The sequence below is a fragment of the Tenrec ecaudatus genome, chromosome 4 (assembly GCF_050624435.1).
Source record: "Tenrec ecaudatus isolate mTenEca1 chromosome 4, mTenEca1.hap1, whole genome shotgun sequence".
Lineage (NCBI taxonomy): Eukaryota > Metazoa > Chordata > Mammalia > Afrosoricida > Tenrecidae > Tenrec > Tenrec ecaudatus.
In genome coordinates this window covers 120818742-120840885 of record NC_134533.1, presented here as the reverse complement: position 1 = coordinate 120840885, position 22144 = coordinate 120818742, and the positions used below count along the sequence as shown (strand labels likewise).

The following is a 22144-nucleotide window of genomic DNA, read 5'->3' as shown; positions in this document are numbered from 1 at the left end:
CCACACCCCTAGGCAACTATTAACTTAGTTACTATCTCTAGTAAGTTACCTACCCTGGATTTCATACACAGAAAGTCACACAAAACACAAACAAGAAAAATGAGTGAAGGGTGACTTAGTTAAAGTTTATTGTGCCAGCCTGGCTGATAAACACATGTGGAGTTAATTGAAGGGTGGAGAGATAAATGGCTCAGTGAGCCTCGCCTTTCTAGTTCTCGGATCTCTTGCTTTATGATGGTCGGACCAGGGTGCAGCTGCCTTAGCCAGTTCCCTGATTTAGCTGGCAAAGTTCACTTCCTGCAAGACATCCCCAAGGAGAAGCCTCATGGGCCTACCCTGATGTAGTCTTGGGTGCTGGAGCAGCCGTGTGGAGACCCCTGCCAGCACTGAGATGCTTACACGTTCACTGCTTTGGCTTTCCTCCTGCAGTTGGTGTCATAGTGTGTGTTTTGTGAGATGGAGGAGGACTTTGTGGATTGGTGTCAGACATATGGGTTAATATTGGACTTGTGGGCTTGGGTATCACTGGGTTGGGGTGTTTTCTTGATGTGTGCTCACCCTTTATTTAAAACTCTCTTATACATATGAGTTTCTATGGATTTCTTTCTCTAAAGTACTCAGACTAACACAAAGGGAGACATTGGACAGTATAAGACATGACAAAATTATAATAATTTATAAATTATCAAGGGTTCATGAGGTAGGGGTGGGGAGGGAGGGGAAAATGAGGAGCTGATACCAAGGGCTAAAGTAGAAAGTAAATGTTTTCAGAATGGTGAGGGTAATAAATGTACAAATGTCCTTGACACAATGGATGTACGTATGGATTGTGATGAGTTGCATGGCCCCCAATAAAATGCTTAAAAAAAGAAAAAGAAATGAATAATATAAACACACACACACAAACAAGAAACAAACAAGCAAAAATAACAACAAAGGCAAAAGAGAAAAACCTCAACCAAAAATAAAGCTGTAACTATTAAAAACTGAAGCAACTTTAAAATGGAGATCAAATAAGAAGGCTAAAATAACATTGTAACCTAACTACATCTGCCATATGTGACTTTACAACGCTCTCTGATCGCAAGGCTGTTCATGTCTCTGGGCTACGGTCACATGGGACTCAAGGGAGGTTTAATCCATGTGGGGACCCTGTAAATGGAGGTTGTGCTGACACTGTGATCCGTAGCCTCCTGCAAGCTGGGTTTTCAGATAGCTCTGATATGGTTCCCTCCCTTAGATTTGGATTTCCTTACTTACAATCCCTAGATCACACAGGCTGGCGCGCTTCTTCCATGTGGACCTTGTGGATGCCTCACTTAGATGGCTGCTTGTTTGAAGACAAGGCATTATGACCCAGCGGGGTAATTGACAGATAGCCTTGAAGGACACAAGAAGATGGTGGGGCCTTATTATAAAGGTGTTCCTTCTTTGCTTGCTTGATTTTTAAACTTTTTATTGTGACTTAGCTGAAGGTTTACAGAGAACATTCGTTTTCTGTTCAATTCACAGACATTTTGTTCAACCTCACTGATTATGATCTCCACCAATGTAACAAACTGCTTCCTCGATGTACTTACTGTTTTTATTCACTCTTCCTTCCGAACCCTTCTGAAATTTGTCCTTGGTAAATGCTGCCCTTTTGATTAAAAATGGATGATTATTCTCATGTGATTTGTTTGACTGAAACTGAGCCATTAGGTAAGCTAATATCCAGGTCTGAAGGGTGACTAAGTATTGGTGTTCCATCAGTCTCTATTCAACCAATAAGCTTGGTCTTTTTTATGATTTCACATTTTTCTCTCATTCTGTCTTTGACCTCCTGCTGTTGTCCCTTTCAGAGCATGTGGTCACGGTGGCCGGGCACCATCCAGTTCTCTGGTTTCGGGGTCATGGAGGCCAATGCCTGCCAGATGTATTGGTCCATTGGAGAAATAGTTTCACTTTAGATGATTTATCATGAGCGTTTAAAATTGGTCACTGCTCATCAAAACAGAATGTAGAACATTGCTTTTGTCGACGATGTAATGCCAATTGACCTTGGTATTTCCCAGACCATATAAAGGCATTTTAAGAAAATTGAAAACTATATTGCTGAGGGGTAAAAGCCAGGAAAGTTATACGATGGAATTTTTCATCATGGCAGTGGATGAGCTCATTATTCAAGGCTACCGATGGCTGCTCGATGAGAATTTCATTGAGACATCTTACTCCACCCACCCTATGATCCTGATCTTGCCCTTTTAGACTTTTTCTTGTTCCCAAATTCAAAGAACAGGATTTGAAGCCCTCAAGAATCCCCAGAGGAGTGCGGAATTCTGGGAAGGGTTAGAGTGATGCAGATGTTTAGACCCAGGCGATAGATCCGTCAAGAAACAAGAGCTTCACATTTGGATGTTTTTGCATAACGAAGGTGCCAGGACAGGGAAATATTGGATGTGGCCCTTCTGGCCAAAGTCTCTAACTCCCACCAAACGACTTTTCCATGCATGGGTATATTAAAAAGGTCAGGGGAAGATACTGATATTCACCTGTGACTAATTCCAAACAGGATTCCCAGGAGTACCCTCCTTGCTGTGTGTGTGTGTGTGTGTGTGTAAAATGAGCCCTCTGAGAAACAGGAGGAGCAAGAGCCAGGAGTGGAGCATGTCCTCTGGACCTGAGGTCCCTGCACAGTGACTCCTGGGTCCAGAAGATATATAGCTGTACCATCAGAGGAGCAGCATCAGAGCCATGTCAGACAATGGAACCTCTTTCCCAACCCACAAGGAAGTTGAGTGTTTCTGTGTAGGAGGCTGGCTTGCAGAATGATGAGCTTGCTGACCCATGGAAGTGGAGCTGAATGCCTTCGGGTTGAGGCTTTCAGCACAGTGATATACCACTTTGGGCATTTATTAGGGAACCTGAAACCTTGTAACAGTTTTGGTAAACAACTACCCTGAGCATGTCTCACTGGCATTACAATGTGTTAGCTTCCTTAATAAACCCTTTGGTCATAAATTTTGTCTGTGAGTTCTGTGTAGTCATGGCAATGGATATTAGAACCTAGAGGTAAATTATAGAACATTACTGAAGTCAGGGCCAAAGGGATTTTGTAGAAACACTTTTAAACTCTCCTATTTATGTGCTTTGTAGAACAAAAGCTTAAAACTAAATATGACAAACGTTAAGAGGAATCATGAGAGTCTTCCCTTGCAACTCACCTGAGGCCATAGGGCTACGCATACAAACCCACCCCAAACCCGGCCAAAGTCATTTCAACTCCTAGTGACCCCACAGGAAGAGCAGAGCTCCCCCGTGGGTTTCTGAGACTGCCACTCTTTACAGGAGTCGAAAGCCTCATCCTTCTCCAACAGAGTGGCTGGTCGTGTTGAACTACTGACCTTGTGGTTAGCAGCCCAACGTGCAACTCATGATGCCTCCGAAGTTCTCTGCTGCCCTTACTGAGTGAGTGAGGCTTAGGCAAGAGGATGGCCAAGGAAATAATGCTCAGTCGCTTAGGATTGGGTGTTGGCATGTTTACATATCTTACAGATAAGGTTTCAGTTGCAATGTATATTTTCAGTGTCTGAGGTAATTTGTTTAGTGTTTTTATTTATGAAACCATGTGTTCCTTCCAAAGGTAATAATACTAAGACCTTTTGTTCTTTTATTTTATTTTAGTATCTACAAAGAATTGTTTTATTAAAGTGAATTCTTTCTTCCTCAGGGTACTCTTGTTTTCATATTTCATTTCTTGGTTCTTGGTTCCAGCAGATTTTATCTCAGTGGATTAAAATGGAAGGGGTCATTCTTTTCTTTCTTAATATATTCCTAATTATTTCAGAATGAGAATTAACATAAATTTCCCTACCGTTGAACAGAAACAGTTTTTGGAGTTTCGATGGACATGCCCTTTCTTCACTCGATAGTCTGGAGGAGGAAGAGATCTGAGAGGCCTGCCAGTTGCACCCCAGGGAGGGACGCTCACTCAAGGGCCAGAAGAAGTGAGGGCCACGCACAAGCCCACTCACTCTGCTACCAGCCCTCGCTTCCTCACGCATTTGACCTCCTGAAAATATGCCTGGTCTAGCTCCACAAAGCTAAAATGTTCAAGCACCATCATTTTTTCTCACACAGGTTTATATTCTTCCAATGAGAGGGTGAACCCCAGAATAGGATTGGATATATCATGTGGAAATTGGCCATGCTGCTGCATTTTAAATTGTTTCTATAACACAGCCGCAGACTTTGTCAATGACCAGAAACTCAAGTTCAAATTTTTTCGATTGTGGAATTTAAAGAAGCCACTTCTAAGATTTGACCGAAAGATGAGTGATTTGTTCTGGTTGTTGTCAATTCTGTAACACGAGAGTACCCCAAGAACGACCCCTCTTTGTAGAAGACTTAGAAATGGATCCATGCGTTTTATGTTTTATTATGAAAATTTCAAATCACTGTGGAATTTGAGGTTTTATACTTTCATCCTCCTAATAAAGTGTGGGAAATCTAAGGCAATTAAAATAGTATCAGCTTGGGCTGATGTAGTTTTGAGTTTTCTTTGTGAGAGTCTTGAAAATGGACTTGTGCTGAATTTGTGTTTCTAGGATTTAATGCCTAAACAAGGGCAGTAAAGTCTTCGTGAGCTGTGACTGTTGGAAGCTAGTTTCCAATAGTTCAAGGCTATAGCATGGATGTGTGCTTCCTTATAATTTTGACAGCCAGTGCTTTCTGAGCAATTTGCTTAAGTTCTTGTCACTAGGTGCTGTTGAGATGGTTCTGACCCATAGCGACCCTGTGTGTAACAGAATGAAACACCGCCTGGTCCTGTTCCATCAGCAAAATGCGTGTCATGTTTGAGCCTATGCTCAGACTCTGTGTCAATCCGTCTCATCGAGGGTCTTTATTTGTTGGCTGCCCTTCTGTGTTACTTAGCAGGATATCCTTTTTCTAAGGACTGGAATCTCCTGATAACACATCCAAGCTATGTGAGAGGAAGTCCGGCCATCCTTGTTTCTAAGAAACATTCTGGCTGTGCTTGTTCCAAGGTTGATTTGTTTGTGTTTATGGCTGTCTGTGTTACTTTCGATAGTCTTGGGCAGCACCATAATCCAAACTCATCTCTTCTTGGGTCTTCCTTATTTAATGTCCAAGTTTCCTATGTATCAGGCTATTGAAAAATACCATGGTGTGGGTTAGGCACCCCTTAGTCCTCAAGCCTCACATCTTGGCTCTCCAAGATCTTAACGAAGACGAGTCCAGCAGATTTGCCAAATGCAGTGTGTCCTTTGATTTCCTACGACAGCCTCCAAGAGCATTGATTGTGGATCCAAGCAAGATGAAATCCTTGCCCACTTCAATCTTTTCTGCTTATCATGACTGTTATCGACTGGTCCAGGTGTGAAGATTTGGGTTTTCTTTCCATTGCATTGGAATCCGTACTGAAGCCCTGGATCTCCATCAGCAAGTGCTTCAAGTCCTATTCACTTCAGCAAACAAGGCTCTGTCATCTGCATCTCACTGGTTGTTAAGAAGCCTTCCTCCAATCCAGATGCAGTGTCCTTCCTCAGTCAGTTCGGCTTCTCTGATGATTTGCTCAACATACAGACTGAATAAGTATGGGAAGGGGATACAACCCCTATGAACATCTTTCTTGATTTAAGCCATTTAATATTTCCTTGTTGGTTCAAACAGCTGCCTCTTGGTCCAGGTCCAGGTTGCACATGAGCACAATGAGGTATTCTGGAATTCCTACTTTTCTCAAGGCTAGCCTTAGTTTGTTACGATCCACACAGTCGAATCCTTTGTATAGGCAATACAACACAAGTAAACATCTTTCTGGTAGTCCCTGCTTTGAGCCAAGATCCATCTGACACCAACAATGATATCTTCATTCCACATGCTCTGCTGAATCGGACTTGAATTTCAGGCCGCTTCCTGTCAATGCATTTTGCCACCATAGTTGAATGATCTTTAGCAAAAGTTTATTTGCATGTAATGTTAATGATATTATTAGATGATTTCTGTATTCCTGGATTACTTTTCTTTGGTATGGGTAGAAATATGGATCTCTTCTGGTCAGTTGCTGTCATCCAAATTTCTTGGCATCGATGAGCTTCCCAAAGCTTCACGTCCTTGTTGAAACATTTCAAGTGGCTGTCTGTCGTTCCTGGAGGCTTGTTTTTAGCTGATGCTTTCAGTGCAGCTTGGGCGTCCCCCTTCAGTACCGTCAGTTCTTGGTCGTATGCCATCTCTTGGACCGGTTGAATGTCTACCAGTTCTTTTGGATACAGTGACTCTGGGAACTACTTCCATCTTCTTTTGATGTTCCCTGCCATCATTCAGTATTCAGTCCACAGAATCCTTCCTAATGACAAGTGGAGACTTGACTGTAGTCTTCGACTACTTCAGCTGCAGGTGTGCTGTGTGTGCTCTTCCTTTCGGCTTTCCTAACCCCAGGTTGTTGCATAGTTCGTCGTCATATTTTGCTTCGGTTTGGTTTTTTTGAGCTGCCCTTTGAAATTTTCTGTCTGCCTCTTTTGCTTCATCATTTCTTCCATTTGCTTCAGCGACTCTACATGCAAGAGCAAGTTGAAATCTCTACTGACATCTACTTTGAACATTTCCCTTTTTTTTTTTTAATTACCTGTTGCTTTCATGAATGCTGTTCTTGATGGTGCCCCACAGCTCCTCAGGCCTTCTGTATTAACATTCAAGGAGTCAAGTCTATTCTTGATATGTTCTCAAAATTCAGATGAGACACACTAAAAGGTTGTATTTTGCTCTTGTGGAGTTCTTTTAACTTTCTTCAACTTCAATCTGAACCTTTTTCTTTTTAAAAATCATTTTACTGGGGGCACTGACTGTTCTTATTATAATGCATTCTGAACTTTCATCTGAACACTGGTCTGTTCTACAGTCAGCTCTTGGCCTTCTTTGGGCTGCTGCTATGGAACTTTGTTATCTCTCCTCACACGCACACACACGCCAACCTCAGGGCCCTTGAGGCAATTTGGACCCCTAGCAGTCCTATGCAGCACAGTAGGATAGCCTCTTTGGGTTTTTAAGATTGCACATTTTTACTGGAGTAGAAAAGTCTCATCTTTCTCCCATGGAGCAGTTGGTGAGTTTGAACGGTTAGCAGCCCAAAGCGTAATATATTATACCACCTGGCTCCTCTCTGACCACAGGTATAGTCAGTTTGATTCCTGTGCGTTCCACTTGGCAAAGCCCACGTGCACAGTTGCTGTTATTGGGAAAATGCTACCTGCAATGGAAAAGTCATCGGTTTTGCAAAATTCTGTCATAAGATCTCCAGCATCGTTTCTATCACCAATGCCACACTTTCCAACTACTCTTTCTTCCCCTTTGCTTCCAATTGGTGCGGTTCTGGGGAATGTTTAAGAGAAGGGGAGAAAATGTTGCCCTGGAGTTGCTTTGGAGACCTGGCAAGCCCATGTGTGTCAGAATAGAACTATACCCCATATCGCTTTTAATGGCTTTTGGTTTTTTTTGGAAGTAGGTCACCAGACCTTCAGAGCGGCCTCTGGATCAACTTGGACCTCCCAGTCTTTTAATTAGCAGTCAACGTCATCGCTGTTTGCAGCACCCAGGGGACTTGAGTTCAAGACAAAGGTAGTCAGATTTCTCTTACTTAGTGTTTGGGTGTCACTTTGGATTAACTACTGATGGTAATCACGTATGGAACAACAAACAAATGAAAGGTTAAAAGTACACCCAGAAAGGGCTGCCGTTTGGGAGACTGGACTAATAACTTCAGAGGTCAAACAGTTCTAGACTCCCTGTGCTTCTTGTCTTGAAGGAATATTCAGAAGATTTCCACTCTTCTCTCTTAGGGTGCCCCAGTGGTCTAGTGAATTACACCTTATGCTGCTAACTACAAGGTCAGCAGTTTGAACCCAAAGCAGCCATTCCAAGGGAGAAACATGACTTATTTGTCTCCACAAAAAGTCACCAAAATTCCAAACTCACTGCCATCCCACGGATGCTGACTCATGGTTACCCTATAGGACAGAGCAGAATGTCCCTGTGAGCTTCCCAGTCTATAACTCTTTTATGGGAGTAGAAAGCCCCATTTTTCTCCTGAGGAGTGGCTGGTGGTTTTGAACTGTTGACCTTGCAGTTAGCAGCCCAACTTGTAACCAACCGTTAACCGATAGGGTGTCTGGCAAAAATCTATAGCTTTGGAAACCCCAGGGAGCAATTCTACCCTGTCCTATAGGGTTTCCACGACAGTGGGTTTGATTGGGGTTCTGCTCAGTCCTAGAGGGTTGGTGGCAGTGAGTTTTGTTTGGTTGCTTGAAGATTCAGAGCAAGCATTTCAAATCTGGGCCCCCTTTGAGGAGCAACAATTCTGCTCTGTGCTATCCACGGCTGTTTCCAATTTCTGCCTCAAGTATCCCGGTCTAACACCTAGACGCTCTTACATTGTAGATTAAATCGCGTTCCTCGTGTGAAATGTGTTTGCCAAATATCTGTCTGATTGGGAGACTCTTCTGGAGAGCAGACCCTCTTCTCCACGTGGACGCAGGTGTGCTCACAGTATTCTGTAGTCATCCAGGCGACGGCTCCTGGAAAGTGGGACAGGGTAGGCCCTGGGCAACTCCTGGATTTAAATGACCCATGCAGGACCCGGGAGGCCTGTTCCACTAAAATTGTTTGGGACAAGTCAGGGGAAAACTACTATGGAACCTGGCAGTTTCTGCCTTTAATTGACAGATTATTCACTTACTCACAAATTTGTATGTGAATATTGTCTTTAAATACAAAATTTTAAATCGCTAATTCTGGAGAGATAGACTGAAAAGGTTTTAGAGACTGCAAAACTCGGCAGATCTGTCATCTCCTTCAGTAAAATGATGTATTTTTGCCCACCTAAATTAGGGTACTAACTGTGGAAGTTTGTGCTCCAGTTTCATTCCACAAAGGAATTCAGTGTTAGAGACAAATATAGCCAAATTTGGTCTCAAAGAGTCTTCGTTCTTAATTAGGAAGCTACTATCGTGCTAATGAAGAGGTACAAATGGCCAGCACCCTCAACTGCTCACAGAAAGAAGAGGGCTTGGTCACCCAGAAGCATGCGGAAGAGAGGTCTGGCGGTCTAATTCCCAAGAAAGCAGTTATCCAGAATCCCTCTGGAGCACTTTTCCCTTCCGACAGGAGCGAGGCCACTGTAAGCTGGAAGAGCCCTGAGAGCAACTGGCTACCATTTACATGGTTCTCTTAGACACCGGGGATTATTCAATACACACACACACCCATGCACACACACTCACATGCAGGCACAAAATGGGAGTGCCCTTGTGGTTTTCCTCACGTGAGCGTTTGAACTTTCCCTCTAATTTCTCTGTCAAAAACGCAGCATCATTTACAGCTGAACAACTTTCAATACAGGTGCCAGGCCATTCGCTATGACAGATGTGATATTAGCATAAGATACCACTTCACCTGATGGGAGATCTCCTTGTCAATCCTGTTTGACAATCAGTGGGCCATCCAAACGGAAACCCCCTTCCCCCCGCAGCATGCGCATCGGGGACCCTGCCTGCACCAGCAAGTAGAATGTGATCCCCGGCTGTCTGTCCAAACACAGCTCTGTCCCCCTGCCATGGCCGCGCTGTCTTACAGGAGAGCGTATTTCAGCGAGCACGAACAGAGCCTGCTATTACCCAGACGGGAGCGTCGCTGGAGCGCTTTGCAAGCAGGAGGAAGTATTTCACATTCTGCTGCGGGGAAGCAGGGAGGAGGAGGGACAAAAACAACACGCCACGAAATATTGCATGGGTTTTTCTTGGTCAGATGGTTTGTGTCTCGAGATCTTAAAGAAATACTTAAAATTTTTTTTTCGACTGCTATTTTTGTCAACACGTTAAAGAAACAGATATTCAGGGCAGAATTTGCACGGGATGCCAAGAGTCACTGTTAACCTGCAACGCTGCTAACTGCGCCCTGAAAATAACCCCCACTCCCAACCCCCACCGTTCCTGGACGTCCTTGGCAGTTGACGTGTTTACTAGCGCTCTGTGCTGGTGACGTTCTGCGTGTAAGGTGTTGGGGGGCGGGGCTCATCTTTGGATTGGTCGTGCTTCACCATGTTTGCGCTTCACGCGAAGATGAACACAGGACGCTAGAGGGTGCTGCTCGCTTCCTTTTCCCTGCGCGCCGCAGCGTCCGCCGCTGAAAGACCCCACCCGGCTGCTGTACCGGGGCCCATAGTGCAATGGGGCACGGTTTTGAACTCCCCTGAGTTCAGGGGGGAAAGGAGGGAGGGTTGGGCACGGAGTAGGCGCTTCATTTAGTCAGAATGAGTGAAGAGGTAATTCTCTATGATTTGAGTCCAGCAGGATTGTCATCTTTTGATGATTGCTTAATTCCTTTGGTTAAAAGATATCTTTCTTTTAGATTTCAAGCTCTCACTAAATGACAAATGACTCTAAAAATAGCAAGAATGTTAGACAATGTTAGACAATTAGCGCACTCAAGTTTTGCCACGAGGAATTGGAGTACCTCGCATACCTACTACTTAAGAGACTCATTTCTTAATCCCCCATTGTCAGAATTGCAAGACTCCAAGATGTTTCTTTTGATAGCAGACAAATATCAAGTCAACAAGATTTCCAATCAACTTCACTTTCTTTTCACCCCTTGCCTCCTCCCACCTGGATGCATCACGTGGTTGCCATCTCCCATCTGTCAGTTTGTCATATTGCAGTGACTCGTGTGTGGCCATCATGCTGGTAACTATGCCGCCAGTGTTCCACGTACCAGCAAGGCCATCAGTGGTGGTCTGGTGTCAAACTTAGACTAGGAAGACTAGCCAGGCGATCAACTCCTGAAAATCAGCCATCACAATAGACTGCTGCCTGACAGTGCTGGCACATGGGCCCCTCGGTGGTAAAGCCAAATGGTGACTCAATAGCCAAACGGTGACTCAGCATCTCCACGATCACGAGGGCAATGTAGGACGGGGAGACCTGTTCTCCGGTTCACACTTGTCTGGCATTGGTCCCCGAGGAACCCATACGGGGCAGAGATTAGGTTTGAAATCAGCGTAACGTTCTCATTTGACAACCAGGGAAATCAAGGTACTGGGACAACAGGACAAACATTTGAAGCAGTGAATTAAGTAAGAGATTCAGGACCCTCTCCCGGTTCCTCTGCCTTCTAGGTAAGCACGAAGCTTCTGTTTAGTTCGGTGGAAACATTACTCCTCCACATGGAGGCTGCTAGTGGCTTTCAAGTTGGCACCGACCCACGGCAACCTGTGGGCAATGAGCGAAATGTGGCCCGGTCCTAAACGGCAATGGGGTAGCTGCCACCTGTCACCAACAATTCAACTATTCTCTCTCGGGACAGCTGGTAAGCTCCCCCTTTCCCGGGAAGTTAGTCACAGCCTTGTGACTTGCTTTGGCCGGTGGAATGATATGTTTACTTCTGTCATGGAAGTAAGAGCTGGGTGTGTGTTTCCATGCTGGTGTGAACTTGAAGCCTCTTGGTGGGCCAACAGCATCAAAGGATAGGAAGCCTCCATCCACCTCCATCCCTGGGAGACAGCGAGATGCAGAGGCCCTGGGGTAAGCAACAAAGAAGCCTTGGTTGCTTAGTCACTGCGCAAGTGGGCTTTGCTTCCCTGGTGCTGGAGCCTAGCATAGCCTGAACAGACAATGTGAGACTGTCAACCTGTGTGAAAACTGGCAAGAATGAAGTGTGCCCCTAAAGGACTTTAAAATAAATCTCTGGACTTTAAAATAAATCTCTGGACTTTGGTTGAGCAATGTTTAATGACTTTGATATGAGAATCAATCAAAAGGAATAGGCAAAATATCATTTTCTCCTTTTATATGTTGGGTTAAAACTTAGCCAAGGAAATGAAGTCAAAGCAGAGAGATGCGGCACATTGTGATGAACTCAGAACTCGACTGAGTGATGGTCAAATCCAGCCCTTCGCCTATGAACACAGAAACAGCACACTGGTCACCAAGCGTGGCATATTCTGGAATCGAGGTAAGAGAAGAGCCTTGTACATAGCACCAACATCTATTCTAGTGAGAAAGAAGACCGGCTGTGTCTCACCTCGAATACGTGGCTGATCTCAAACATCTCCATGTTCAGCTGGTTCCTCATAAACAGAAGCACGCGACAACCTGTCACCCTCTAAACCAGCGGTTCTCAACCTGTAGGTCGTGACCCCTTTGGGGGTAGAATGATCCTTTCACAGGGGTCACCCGATTCATAACAGTAGCAAAATTATAGTGATGACATAGCAATGAAAATAATGTTATGGTTCGGGGGGGAGGGGGTCACCACAACATGAGGAATTGTATGAAAGGGTCGCGGCCTGAGCAAGGCTGAGAAGCACCACTCTAGACCAATTTGCAGAGGAACCCTGGTGGTGGAGTGGTTGCACATTGGACTGCTAACCAAAAGGTCAATAGTTCAAAACCACCATCTCTCCTTAGAAGCAAGATTGGACCAGTACAGAGTTACAGTCTCGGAAACCCACAAGAACAGTTCTGCTTTCTTAATTCAGGTTACTCTGTTTTACTTTGTTATTGTGGTTGGTTTTTTTTTTTTGCTGATTTTTCTTCTCCGTATTTTTTCTGTATATGAAATTCAGGAGATGTAAACACAGAGAGACAAGGATAGAGTAAGTAACTGGATTAATGGTTTCTTTGGGCGTGGTGGAGAAGGTTGGGGTGGGGGACAGGGAATGGGGAGCTAGTAACAATGACTACACAAAAGAAAAAAATGTTCTAAAATGGATTGTGGTAATTGTACAATTCTTCTTAATATGATTAAACCATTACATTGTAAGATATGTGAATTACATGTCAATAAAACTGTTTTGAAGGGAAACAAACGAACAAAGAGTTCTGCCAAGCCCCGTAGGGTTGTACGGGTTGGAATCAACTCAATGGCAGTGAATTTTTTTGAGTTCATACCAATTGTCCTCTTAGTCATATGGCACGTGTGGCAAGCCCTTGTTGACCCCACCGCACCAGAACCCAAAGAGGGAGGCACTCACTGCAGCCTGAACCTCCAGCCCGGTGACAGTGTGAAGCTAGCAACCATGACACAGAAGACGACAGTGACGGCGTCCACCACCACACACATGCATGACATGGATTTCTGCTCAGTTTCCCATGAATTCCCAGACAAACAGGAAAATGTCCATAAGCTTCAACCCAAAACAACTTAAAAATATCTGGCTCTTGCTTTGTTTTTTAAAAAAGAAGCACTCAAGAAATATATTCCCTTTTGTTAACTATAGTAAACATGTGTGTGTGTGTGTGTGTGTGTGCGTGTGTGTGTCCACGGTACTTAATGCCTTTGTGTTGCTCTGTAAGTACACAGGAGTGAAAATACAGCAAAATGCAGTAATGCTCTGGCCCCACCATGCTGACCAGGTCCAATTGCTGCTCCTTTTTTGAAAAAAGAATCATGGCTTTCCATTTACTGCACAGAGCTTCACCTCAGTACGAATGATCAGGCTGCTGTCACCAAATAATGAGAATACTTGAACACAAAGTTTATTTAAGCATAAAATACATGAAAAAGTATTTGGTCGATTTGTCAAAGAGGAAGGATTGGGCGTGAGGGGACGGGATGGTGGGGGGGTCCCCAGGCTTGCAAACATTATACTCGGTGGCCAGAGCTGCCCGGGCATGGGGACAGGAGGCCGCCAGGAGCAGAAGTGGAGAACACAGGGTGTCATAGATCAGACACTTGCAGACACCATCAAGGCTGCATCGAGGAAGCCGACTTTCCTGCTGTTGCTCTTGGACATGTTCCAGCAGCCCTCTCTCTGCAAACACTGAATCCACAAACAGCTCTGCCTGGACGGATGTCTCTGCTCAGGCCTCTCCTACCAGAATTTTTTGGTTTTCTTTACTGGGTTTTCATGTGAACCAAAGTTGCTAGTGATAACTGTTTGGAAATCTTAGGCCAAAGAGAGATGCTTTTCACAACCAATTTTTTGGGGGGAAGCCCAATTGGGTACTTGGGAAACATAGCGGGGGAATCTCACCCATTTCCAGATCTCTGATCTTGGGGCAGGTGGCATCACTTTGAGATGCTGCACACTTTCAAACAGGTTCACACTGAAGGGCACACACTTTTTATCCTATAGGGAGCCGGAGTAAGAAAATGACAGTACTTTGTATAGCAACCTTGAGTTATGAGGTCATGCCTGATTTATAGACAAAATGCCATAACGAAATCTGGGTCATGATGAGCAGAATCATCCAAATCTGAAGCTCCATGGAAGAATTAGAGGCTGTGAACAGAGAGGAAAGAGTAAGTCGCGGGGCGGGGCGGGGCGGGGGGCAGGGGGGGTGGGGGTGGGGACAAACACAAACCCATTCAACAAGAATCAGACATCTTTGCAGTCGTCAACTACCGGGGCATCTCTAAATGAATGGCCAAGATCCCAGTCTAGTCCCAAAGCACCGACTCAACAGCAAAGCCACAGAAGGGAGCCAACCCCGAGGAGAGCCTGCTAACCTCAGAGGGCACCCACGAAGCCCTGTGGGAGGAAATGGGATTTGTCAGATTTATGCCATCCCAACCCGAATCACCTGGCCCAAGTGAAGGCCAATATATGACCCATCGTTGGCCAAATAATGCTTTTCTCTTTTTTAAAATCCACCTTCTTCTTCTACATAAAAGAGAAGGGACTCAAAAGCGGGAAGACAAAAAAAAGATGCTAGAGTGACTGGGATGTTTTCTCCACGTTTCCTCCCTAATTTCTGGCCTATGGTGTTCATAAGCAAGTTTCCGTATGGGTGGGTCTCAAATATGAGCTTTTCTTTCTCTGCGTAGAGAGAAAGGGGTCTGCTTGGAGAGGGGACCTCTCCCAGCAGTGGGGGGGTGTCTACCTCGGCAGCTCTTGCCGTCGTCCTGCAGGGTTCCTGTGACACAGCTGCACAGCGGCCCGTCCACCCGGCTCGTGCAGATCTGCTCGCACCCCCCGTTGTCCTCGCACCAGTCCAGCCCTACGGAGAGCAGGCAGTCCGTTACCCAACTCATCAACACACAGATGGGGGTCGGGGTGGGGGGAAGCCAAGCACCCAGTGCTCATGGACACGCTTCAAAGCCAGAGAAAGGAATTCACTGGTGGAAATGCAAAACAGTACAGACGTTTCACACGTGACTGATTCCCCGTGGTCATAGGACCCAGCATCCCCACCCCCAGGTAAATGCCTGCGTGGAGTGAAAATGGGAACACAAATCATCCTTTGGACACCCACACTCCTTGCAGCTCTCCCACAATGACCAGAGCGGGAAAAGACCATGTGATCTGTATGAGGCCAGCCAGCAAGCATGGCAACGAAACTATAGACGTCACCTTTACTAGCTACAGCAGCAAATGGTTCTCGGCATTTGTATGTCTCGACACATCCTCTGTCTGGGTCTCTGTCCTTCTGGAGGGGTGTTTCCATTCTAGTTCTCCAATTCTTCCCCCAAATAATTCCCTACGCCTTGATTGACAACACACCAAGACTGCAGCTTTGACTTCCTCTGGGGATCCCATCACGTCCCTTTCCAATGCTGACTTTGGGGAACAAAAGGGAGCCTGCAGGGGGGAGACCAGGGCTAGAGAATGCCTGCAGGTTTCTGAATGAAATGCTCACAGAACAGCCTCCTTACTCTCGATGAACAGCCAGGTGCATGGCTGTGATGGAAAAAAAACAGTCCTCCAGGCAAAGTGCCCGGCTTTTTCCCCACCAGCACAGCCTTCCATTTTCTTACAACTTCTTCATAATTGTCTTATGTCCTTCAAAAAAATCTATCAAGATTGCTCTTTGGGAACCTCCGCCACAGTTGCATAACCTTCTGAGCTGACCTCTCGCCTTGAGTTCATCTTTGAGGTCTTCCTGGCTTCTCTAAGGCACTTGGTCCATCTAAAAACTCTTGTTGGATGAGGGCTGCCACTCTGGAAAACTCACTGCAAAGCTTCAGTGATTCGAGAAGAGGCCCACTTGAGTTTTATTATTTTTTTGCAGGACCCAAGGGGCATCTTTTCTTTTTGAAGGGACCCTAAGAAGACTAAGCTATGTGCGCGGTCACCCACGTATCCCGGAGACCTTTTAAAGCAGGTTTGGGTTAGCCCATGAACTAGCGCCCTACAAGGAATATTCTTGGACTACCCTCCTCCACACCACAGATTATTAATCAGTTACGAAGAGCAATAAAGCCCCGATCCTTATCACAGCACAGATGAACCTTGAAAGTGCTACGCTGAGTGAAATAAGACAAATACCGTGTGATCCCCTGTCGTTTCAAGCCGGCAGTTACATTTTATCTGTGATAGGAGGGTAGGAGGGAGGAAGAAAGGAGAGTGGCTGTTGGTTGGAAACCTACTGGTCACCCTTGGTGATAGTGCCACATCATGAATGCGGTTAATGTCACTGAAGCACAAACTGTCGAACCCGCCAAATGTTTTGTTATGGACCATTTTTGCCACAATAAAACCAACACAAACAAAAGGTAAGGGAGTCAGAATAAAGGTGATAGTGGGCAGGGGGGTTATATGGGGTGGCAATAAAAAGATGTCCCGAAGGAAGCAGACCAGCTCCCCAACATCAGCCTCTGCAAGGACCAGATTCCCAGGATAGGTGAGGCTCACTGAGGAGTCAGCTACCCCGTTCCAATCCCATGGCTTTAATAATTGATGGTGTGTCTTAGGGAACATACGTACTTTTTCTCCTAATAGGTCCCACAGAAATGATCTGCTCTTTGGGCTCTTTCGTATAATCTGTGGCAATCCTGGAATTCTGTGGGCAATTCTGAAAGACAGAACACCGGAGGGAAATTTTTCACACAATTAAGCTGATAACTTATTCACCACCATATTTCCACCTCCAAACGAGACAGTGGATCCAGCCTCAAGCACTATCGCTGCTCAGATTAATTAGAACCAATGCATTCTTGATCACTGAGCCCACTGGGGCTCAGGGACGTATGTTGAACAGAATTAAATATATTCTCCACCCTGCAATTCAATGCAAAGGGCATCTCGGCCTGGCAATGAGGATGATTTGCTCTCCTCAGACACAAGTGCAGGCAGCCTTAGCTGGAAGGCAGCCTTAGCTGGAAGGCGTTCTGGCCATAATTCACCAGGAGATTCTGCAGAAATGTTTAAGGTTAGAGCATAGATGGCCATGGAATTAAATCTTAAAGAGAGTCCGGCATCGTGGCAATGCGAGCCTGGCCTGGAAGAGGTGGCAAATTTGTCCCTTTATCCTACCAGGGCATCTGGGTGAGCAGCAGGAGAGCTTTACCTGAAGGCCACCTGGAGAATCAGTATTCTGGGTACAGGACCCTGGTTCTATCATGAAGTAGGGCTTGGTCCAACGGATTGGTTCAGATTGCTGGGACCTGGCGGCTCAGGACACACCTTGAACTTCTAGTGCAAAAGTTCCCAAACTTATTTGGCCACTGCACTTTTTCAGAAAAAAAAATTACTCAGAGCCCCCACCCCTGGCAATTAAAACTTGTGTACAACTGTCCATAATTCAGGATAAAGTGTAGTTGTTAACATGTGCTGCCCTCACCCCCGCCCCCATCACTCTGGAGCCCTGGTGGCATAGTGGGTTATTGTTGGACTGCTAATTGCAAGGTCGGCAGTTCAACACCACCAGCTGCTCCGCGGGAAAAAGATGAGACTTCCATTCCTGTTGAGTGTTACAATCTTGGGACCTTGTCCTATAAAGTTAGGGGTAGTGCTGCTCTGTCCTACAGGGTCACTCTGAGTTAGAATCAACTGAATAACAATGAGCTTCTGGGTTTTTGCTATTTTTGTTTAGGATCCTTCCAGCACCCCCCAGGAGGCAGTATTAACCTTTTTTTTTTTATGTCATTTGATTTGTTTCTTATTCAAAAAGCATCCTTTGTCATTATGTAGCTTTCTGACCCTGTGCTGGTGCTTTCTGCTCTTTCCCAAGGCCGCTCTGCTCCTCAGTCGGGAACGCATGCTGGATCCCGCCTGGACACGGCTGGCACACACGGAACCCCCACAGGCCCTGCTGGCAGGCTCTTTGCTGTGGACAACCTCAGAGAACTTTCCATCACAGCGCGGGCCCCTCGAAGTGGCCTGGGCACGCGCCCCAGGCACATTCTGATGCCTTCCCCACCTCCTCCGTGTCAAGGTGAACAGTGCTCTGACCAGGGGTTCTGGACTGCCTAGTTCTGTTTGACGCTGCATGGTAGGACAGCCTGCACCAGTAGGTCAGACGCCTCTACACAGCGTCCCAGAAGCGGTATTGCCCATTTTGGGGAACACTACTCTAAGGCAATGGTTCGTGATTGGGGCGGGTCTGCTCCACCCCTCCCCGACCCTAGGGATTCTTTCACCCTCTGGAGCCAAGTGTTTCTGAGGTTGGAGGTGGAACCATGACCTCACTGGAGAGACCAAGGATTCTGCAAAACATCCCATCATGCAGAAAAGAGTCCCACACACAGAACTAACTGTTTGGTCCAAAATGTCAACAGCGATGACAATGTGGAACCATGACGTAGAGGTGATGACTGAGTGCCATCTCAGGGGCGTCAGCGGACCTCATCCCAACATGTTTTCTTTCTCGCTTGTTAGTTGCGGTCATGTTGGCAACTCCAAACTGAACGGAACGCAGCGCTGCGGGTCCTGCGTGACCCCGACGGCTGGGATCCACACTGAGTGAGTCTCAGAAACAGCCCCCCGGGCCTCTCCTCCCGCACTGACTTAGTCTGGAACCCCACTGAGGCCTGTGCAGGAGAGCAATGCAAACCACCAGTGGCAAGTGGGTGGGGGTGCAAGTGAGATGTGCTAGCTGGGAACTGAATCCTGGTCTCCCACTTGCAAGGAAGGAGCCTCCCACTGTCACGCCATCCCCTTTCTCTCTCTTGCTGTTCCACAAAAGCAGACTCCACATTCCTCAGTCCCTGAGAACAATGCCCACTTCGCCACAGCCCAGCAAGCCCACTGCCATCGCTTCTGCTCTGACTCGTGGCGCCCTACTTAGTGGTAAATCTCTCTTGAGAGCAACTTCCACCCTCCCCCACGGAGCGGAGCCTTGGAGCGGCTGATGGCTTTGAACTGTGGATCTAAGTGCTCTCCAAAACCCAAACTAAACCCAATTCACTGCCCCCGAGGCAATTCGGAGTCATAGCACCCCCGTCAGACAGGATTGAACTACCCCATGTTGCTAGTCTAAGACTGTAAGTCTTTATGCGAGTGAAAAACCTCATCTTGCTCTCCCAGAGCTGCTGGTGGGATCGAACTCCTGGCCTGGCAGGTGGCAGCTCAATGAGTAGTCACTAGGGCCTGGGGAGCATCCGCATCCAGGCCTTCGTGATGTCCCTGTTAGAAAGGTCGGAGCTGGGAGCGAAGGAGAGGATTTCATTTTCATACTCGGACTTACGATTTTGCAGGAGTATTTTTCTGAGTCACAGAGCGACACGGCGCAGTGGAGATGGACCTCGTCGTAATCCCCGATGAACTTGAAGACAGTGACGTGAAAGCGGCAGGTTAGGGAGACACCGTTCTCCTCGATGCCGATGGTGTTATCTTTAATGTTCTGACACCTACTCGGGGGAAAGAAAGGTGTGATATTGGCTTCCCTTTGCTCCCTCTTACCCTTTAATCCTCGCCTTCATTTCAGAATGTTGTCCTATTTGGTATCAAAGCAGGATAGACATCCTCGGATAAAGACATCCACGCTGGAAAATAACCTCTGGTCTGCTTGGCTTCGTCATTTATGATCACTCCCTCATCTTATCAGAGTTGGCTTGAAAGCAGCAAACACTACCTCCAATCAGTCTCCTCCCTGCCAGCCCGACACAATGCAGGGACTACGCTCCATTTCCCTACCGCTTTAGCTTCTCCTTCCGCCCCCTCAAAATGCTGTGTTTTACTGACATCAGTTTAACAAACACGAGATGAGTGCTCACTTCTTCAGGACTTTCTTCAGTGAATTATCAATTTGAGGAGGGCCGCTGAGTCATGCCCGCGTGGGAAGTCTTCCCACGCATTCAAGCAGGTCGGAGCTGGAGCAGGAGAAAGGGCCCGGAGGAGGGGCTGTGGGGTCCGTCTGAGGAAGGTGACAGGCCTCTCTCTGTGGTCCCCTCTCTTCCTGGTGGTATGAAGCCAACAGGTCATGGCAGCTCCTCCTCAAATGTGGGTGTCTTCCCTCAGCTACATGCAGCTTCCCAGATGTGTCACTGGCACATGCCAGGCATCCTATCTCCTCCATCGTGGTAGATGGATGATTTTATGTCAACTTAAATGCATATTAAATGTAGGGGTGGAGGCAGGTCACAGTCAGGTTACAGCCTGATGACGCCTCCCTGGGGTGTGGCCTCTTATAAGGGAGACACTGGGAACTCTGCTGGCTCTCTCTGCCTCTCTGCTTGCCTCCCAGAGTGGCCTCAGGTGGGCTGCCTGACCTTGAGAGCTGTGGGTGCCTGCCCCATCTCCACGGACCTTGGATCCACATGACTCTCACCCATCAGCTGTGCTCTCCCTGCATCCTGCTTCACCTCTCTGCGCCATCAGCCCACAGCTGCGTCAATCTGAAGAGGACCTGGCAAGCACCGGGCTTGTGGACTTGAGTGGACTGGGCAGGGGTGCCTTCTTGACACAGAATTACTTCTTGATATAGAGCTCTTTCTCATACACATCTGAGTGTCGTTGATTTTGCTGTAGACGACCCAACCCAACATACCCACCCACACACCTTGCTGCTTTTGTCCCCATGCATAGCGCCTTTTCTTTCAACATCGGCCCCAGTTTATCCTCCTTGACAGTGTCCCTGGTCTCTGTGAAGTCTTCATGTTGTCACTGTTGTCAGGGACCGTCCGTCAGGTATGACTCCCAGTGACGCTGTGCAACAGATTGAAGCACTTTCTGGCCCTGCGCTATCTCCACAGGTGGGGCTGAGTTTGGACCCGCTGCAGCCACCGTACCAGTGAACGTCTTTTCGCTAGCCCTCCACATTCCTAAGCCTGGTGTTCTTCTCTAAGGACCGGCCCCTCCTGGAATCAAGTCCAGAGTAAATGAGAAGTCTCACCACCTTCTCCTCTTCTTCTTTTTTTAAGATCATTGTATTGGGGGCTCTTACAGCTCTTACAACAATCCATATACATTGTTTCAAGACAATTTGTATACATGTTGCCATCATCATTTTCTAAACATTTACTTTCCATTTGAGCCCTTGGTATCAGCTCTTTATTCCCTCCCTCTCCTCTCCGCCCCCCCTGCTCCACATGAACCCTTGATAAATTATAAGCTATATTCATTTCTTATACTGACCGCAGTCTCCCTTATTCCCATGGTTTCTTCCCCTGCTCTTCCCCCCACCTCCCCTCTACCCTCCTGGTATCGCTACTCCCATTTCCATTCCTGAGGGGTTTATCCGACCTGGATTCCGTGTGTCCTGCGTTCTTATCTGTACCTGTGTGTATGTTCTGGCTTACCCCACAGTGAGAGGCAGGGCCGCAGGGTGGGGGGTGAGGAAGCCTTCAGGGAACCAGAGAACTATTGTGTGTTTCATCAGTGTTAAACTGTGCCGTGTGACTCATCTTTTCATGTGACCCTTCTGTGAGGGGAAGTCCCATTGTCTACAGATGGTTTGGGGGTATCTGCTCTGGGCTCCCTCATTCTCAACAATATGTTTTGTGTTTGTTCATTTGTTTTGGGTCTTCTGATGCCTGTTACTTGATCCCATCGACACCTTGTGGTCACCCAGGCTGGCATGCCTCTTCTGTGTGAGCTGATTGCTTCTCTGCTAGATGGCCACTTGTGTAACTTCAAGCCTTTAAAACCCCAGATGTTACATCTTTTGATAGCTGGACACCATCAGCTTTCTTTACCACAATTGCTGTGCACCCATTCTGTCTTCGGTGATTGTGTTGGGAGGGTGAACATCATAGAATGCCAGGTTGTTAGAACAAAGTGTTCTTGTGTTGAGGCGGGGCTTGAGCAGAGGCCCAAAGTCCATCCACTTTCTCAGTGTATTGTCATATAAATATATGTACACAGGCCAATACCTCTATCTTTATGAATTAATATATTTATATAAGTGCACACCGATGTTTATACCTCTATCCATAGTTTTGCTTCCTAAATCTCTCCTGTTTCCTTTTACCTTCCTCTTGCCCCACCATC

At 46.6% G+C, this 22144-nt stretch overlaps 1 protein-coding gene across 1 annotated transcript in view; it reads right to left on the bottom strand.

The window, feature by feature from the left end:
• Positions 1–13756: 13756 nt before the first annotated feature.
• Positions 13757–22144, bottom strand: part of TECTA (tectorin alpha) — an 82554-nt gene continuing 74166 nt past the window's right edge. The window contains exons 20-23 of the mRNA XM_075546725.1: positions 19401–19563; positions 16700–16787; positions 14877–14993; positions 13757–14275 (exon numbers count right to left, since the gene is read on the bottom strand). Coding sequence (XP_075402840.1) covers positions 14175–14275; positions 14877–14993; positions 16700–16787; positions 19401–19563 — 469 coding nt within the window. The 3' untranslated portion in view covers positions 13757–14174. The remainder of the gene's footprint in view (positions 14276–14876; positions 14994–16699; positions 16788–19400; positions 19564–22144) is intronic.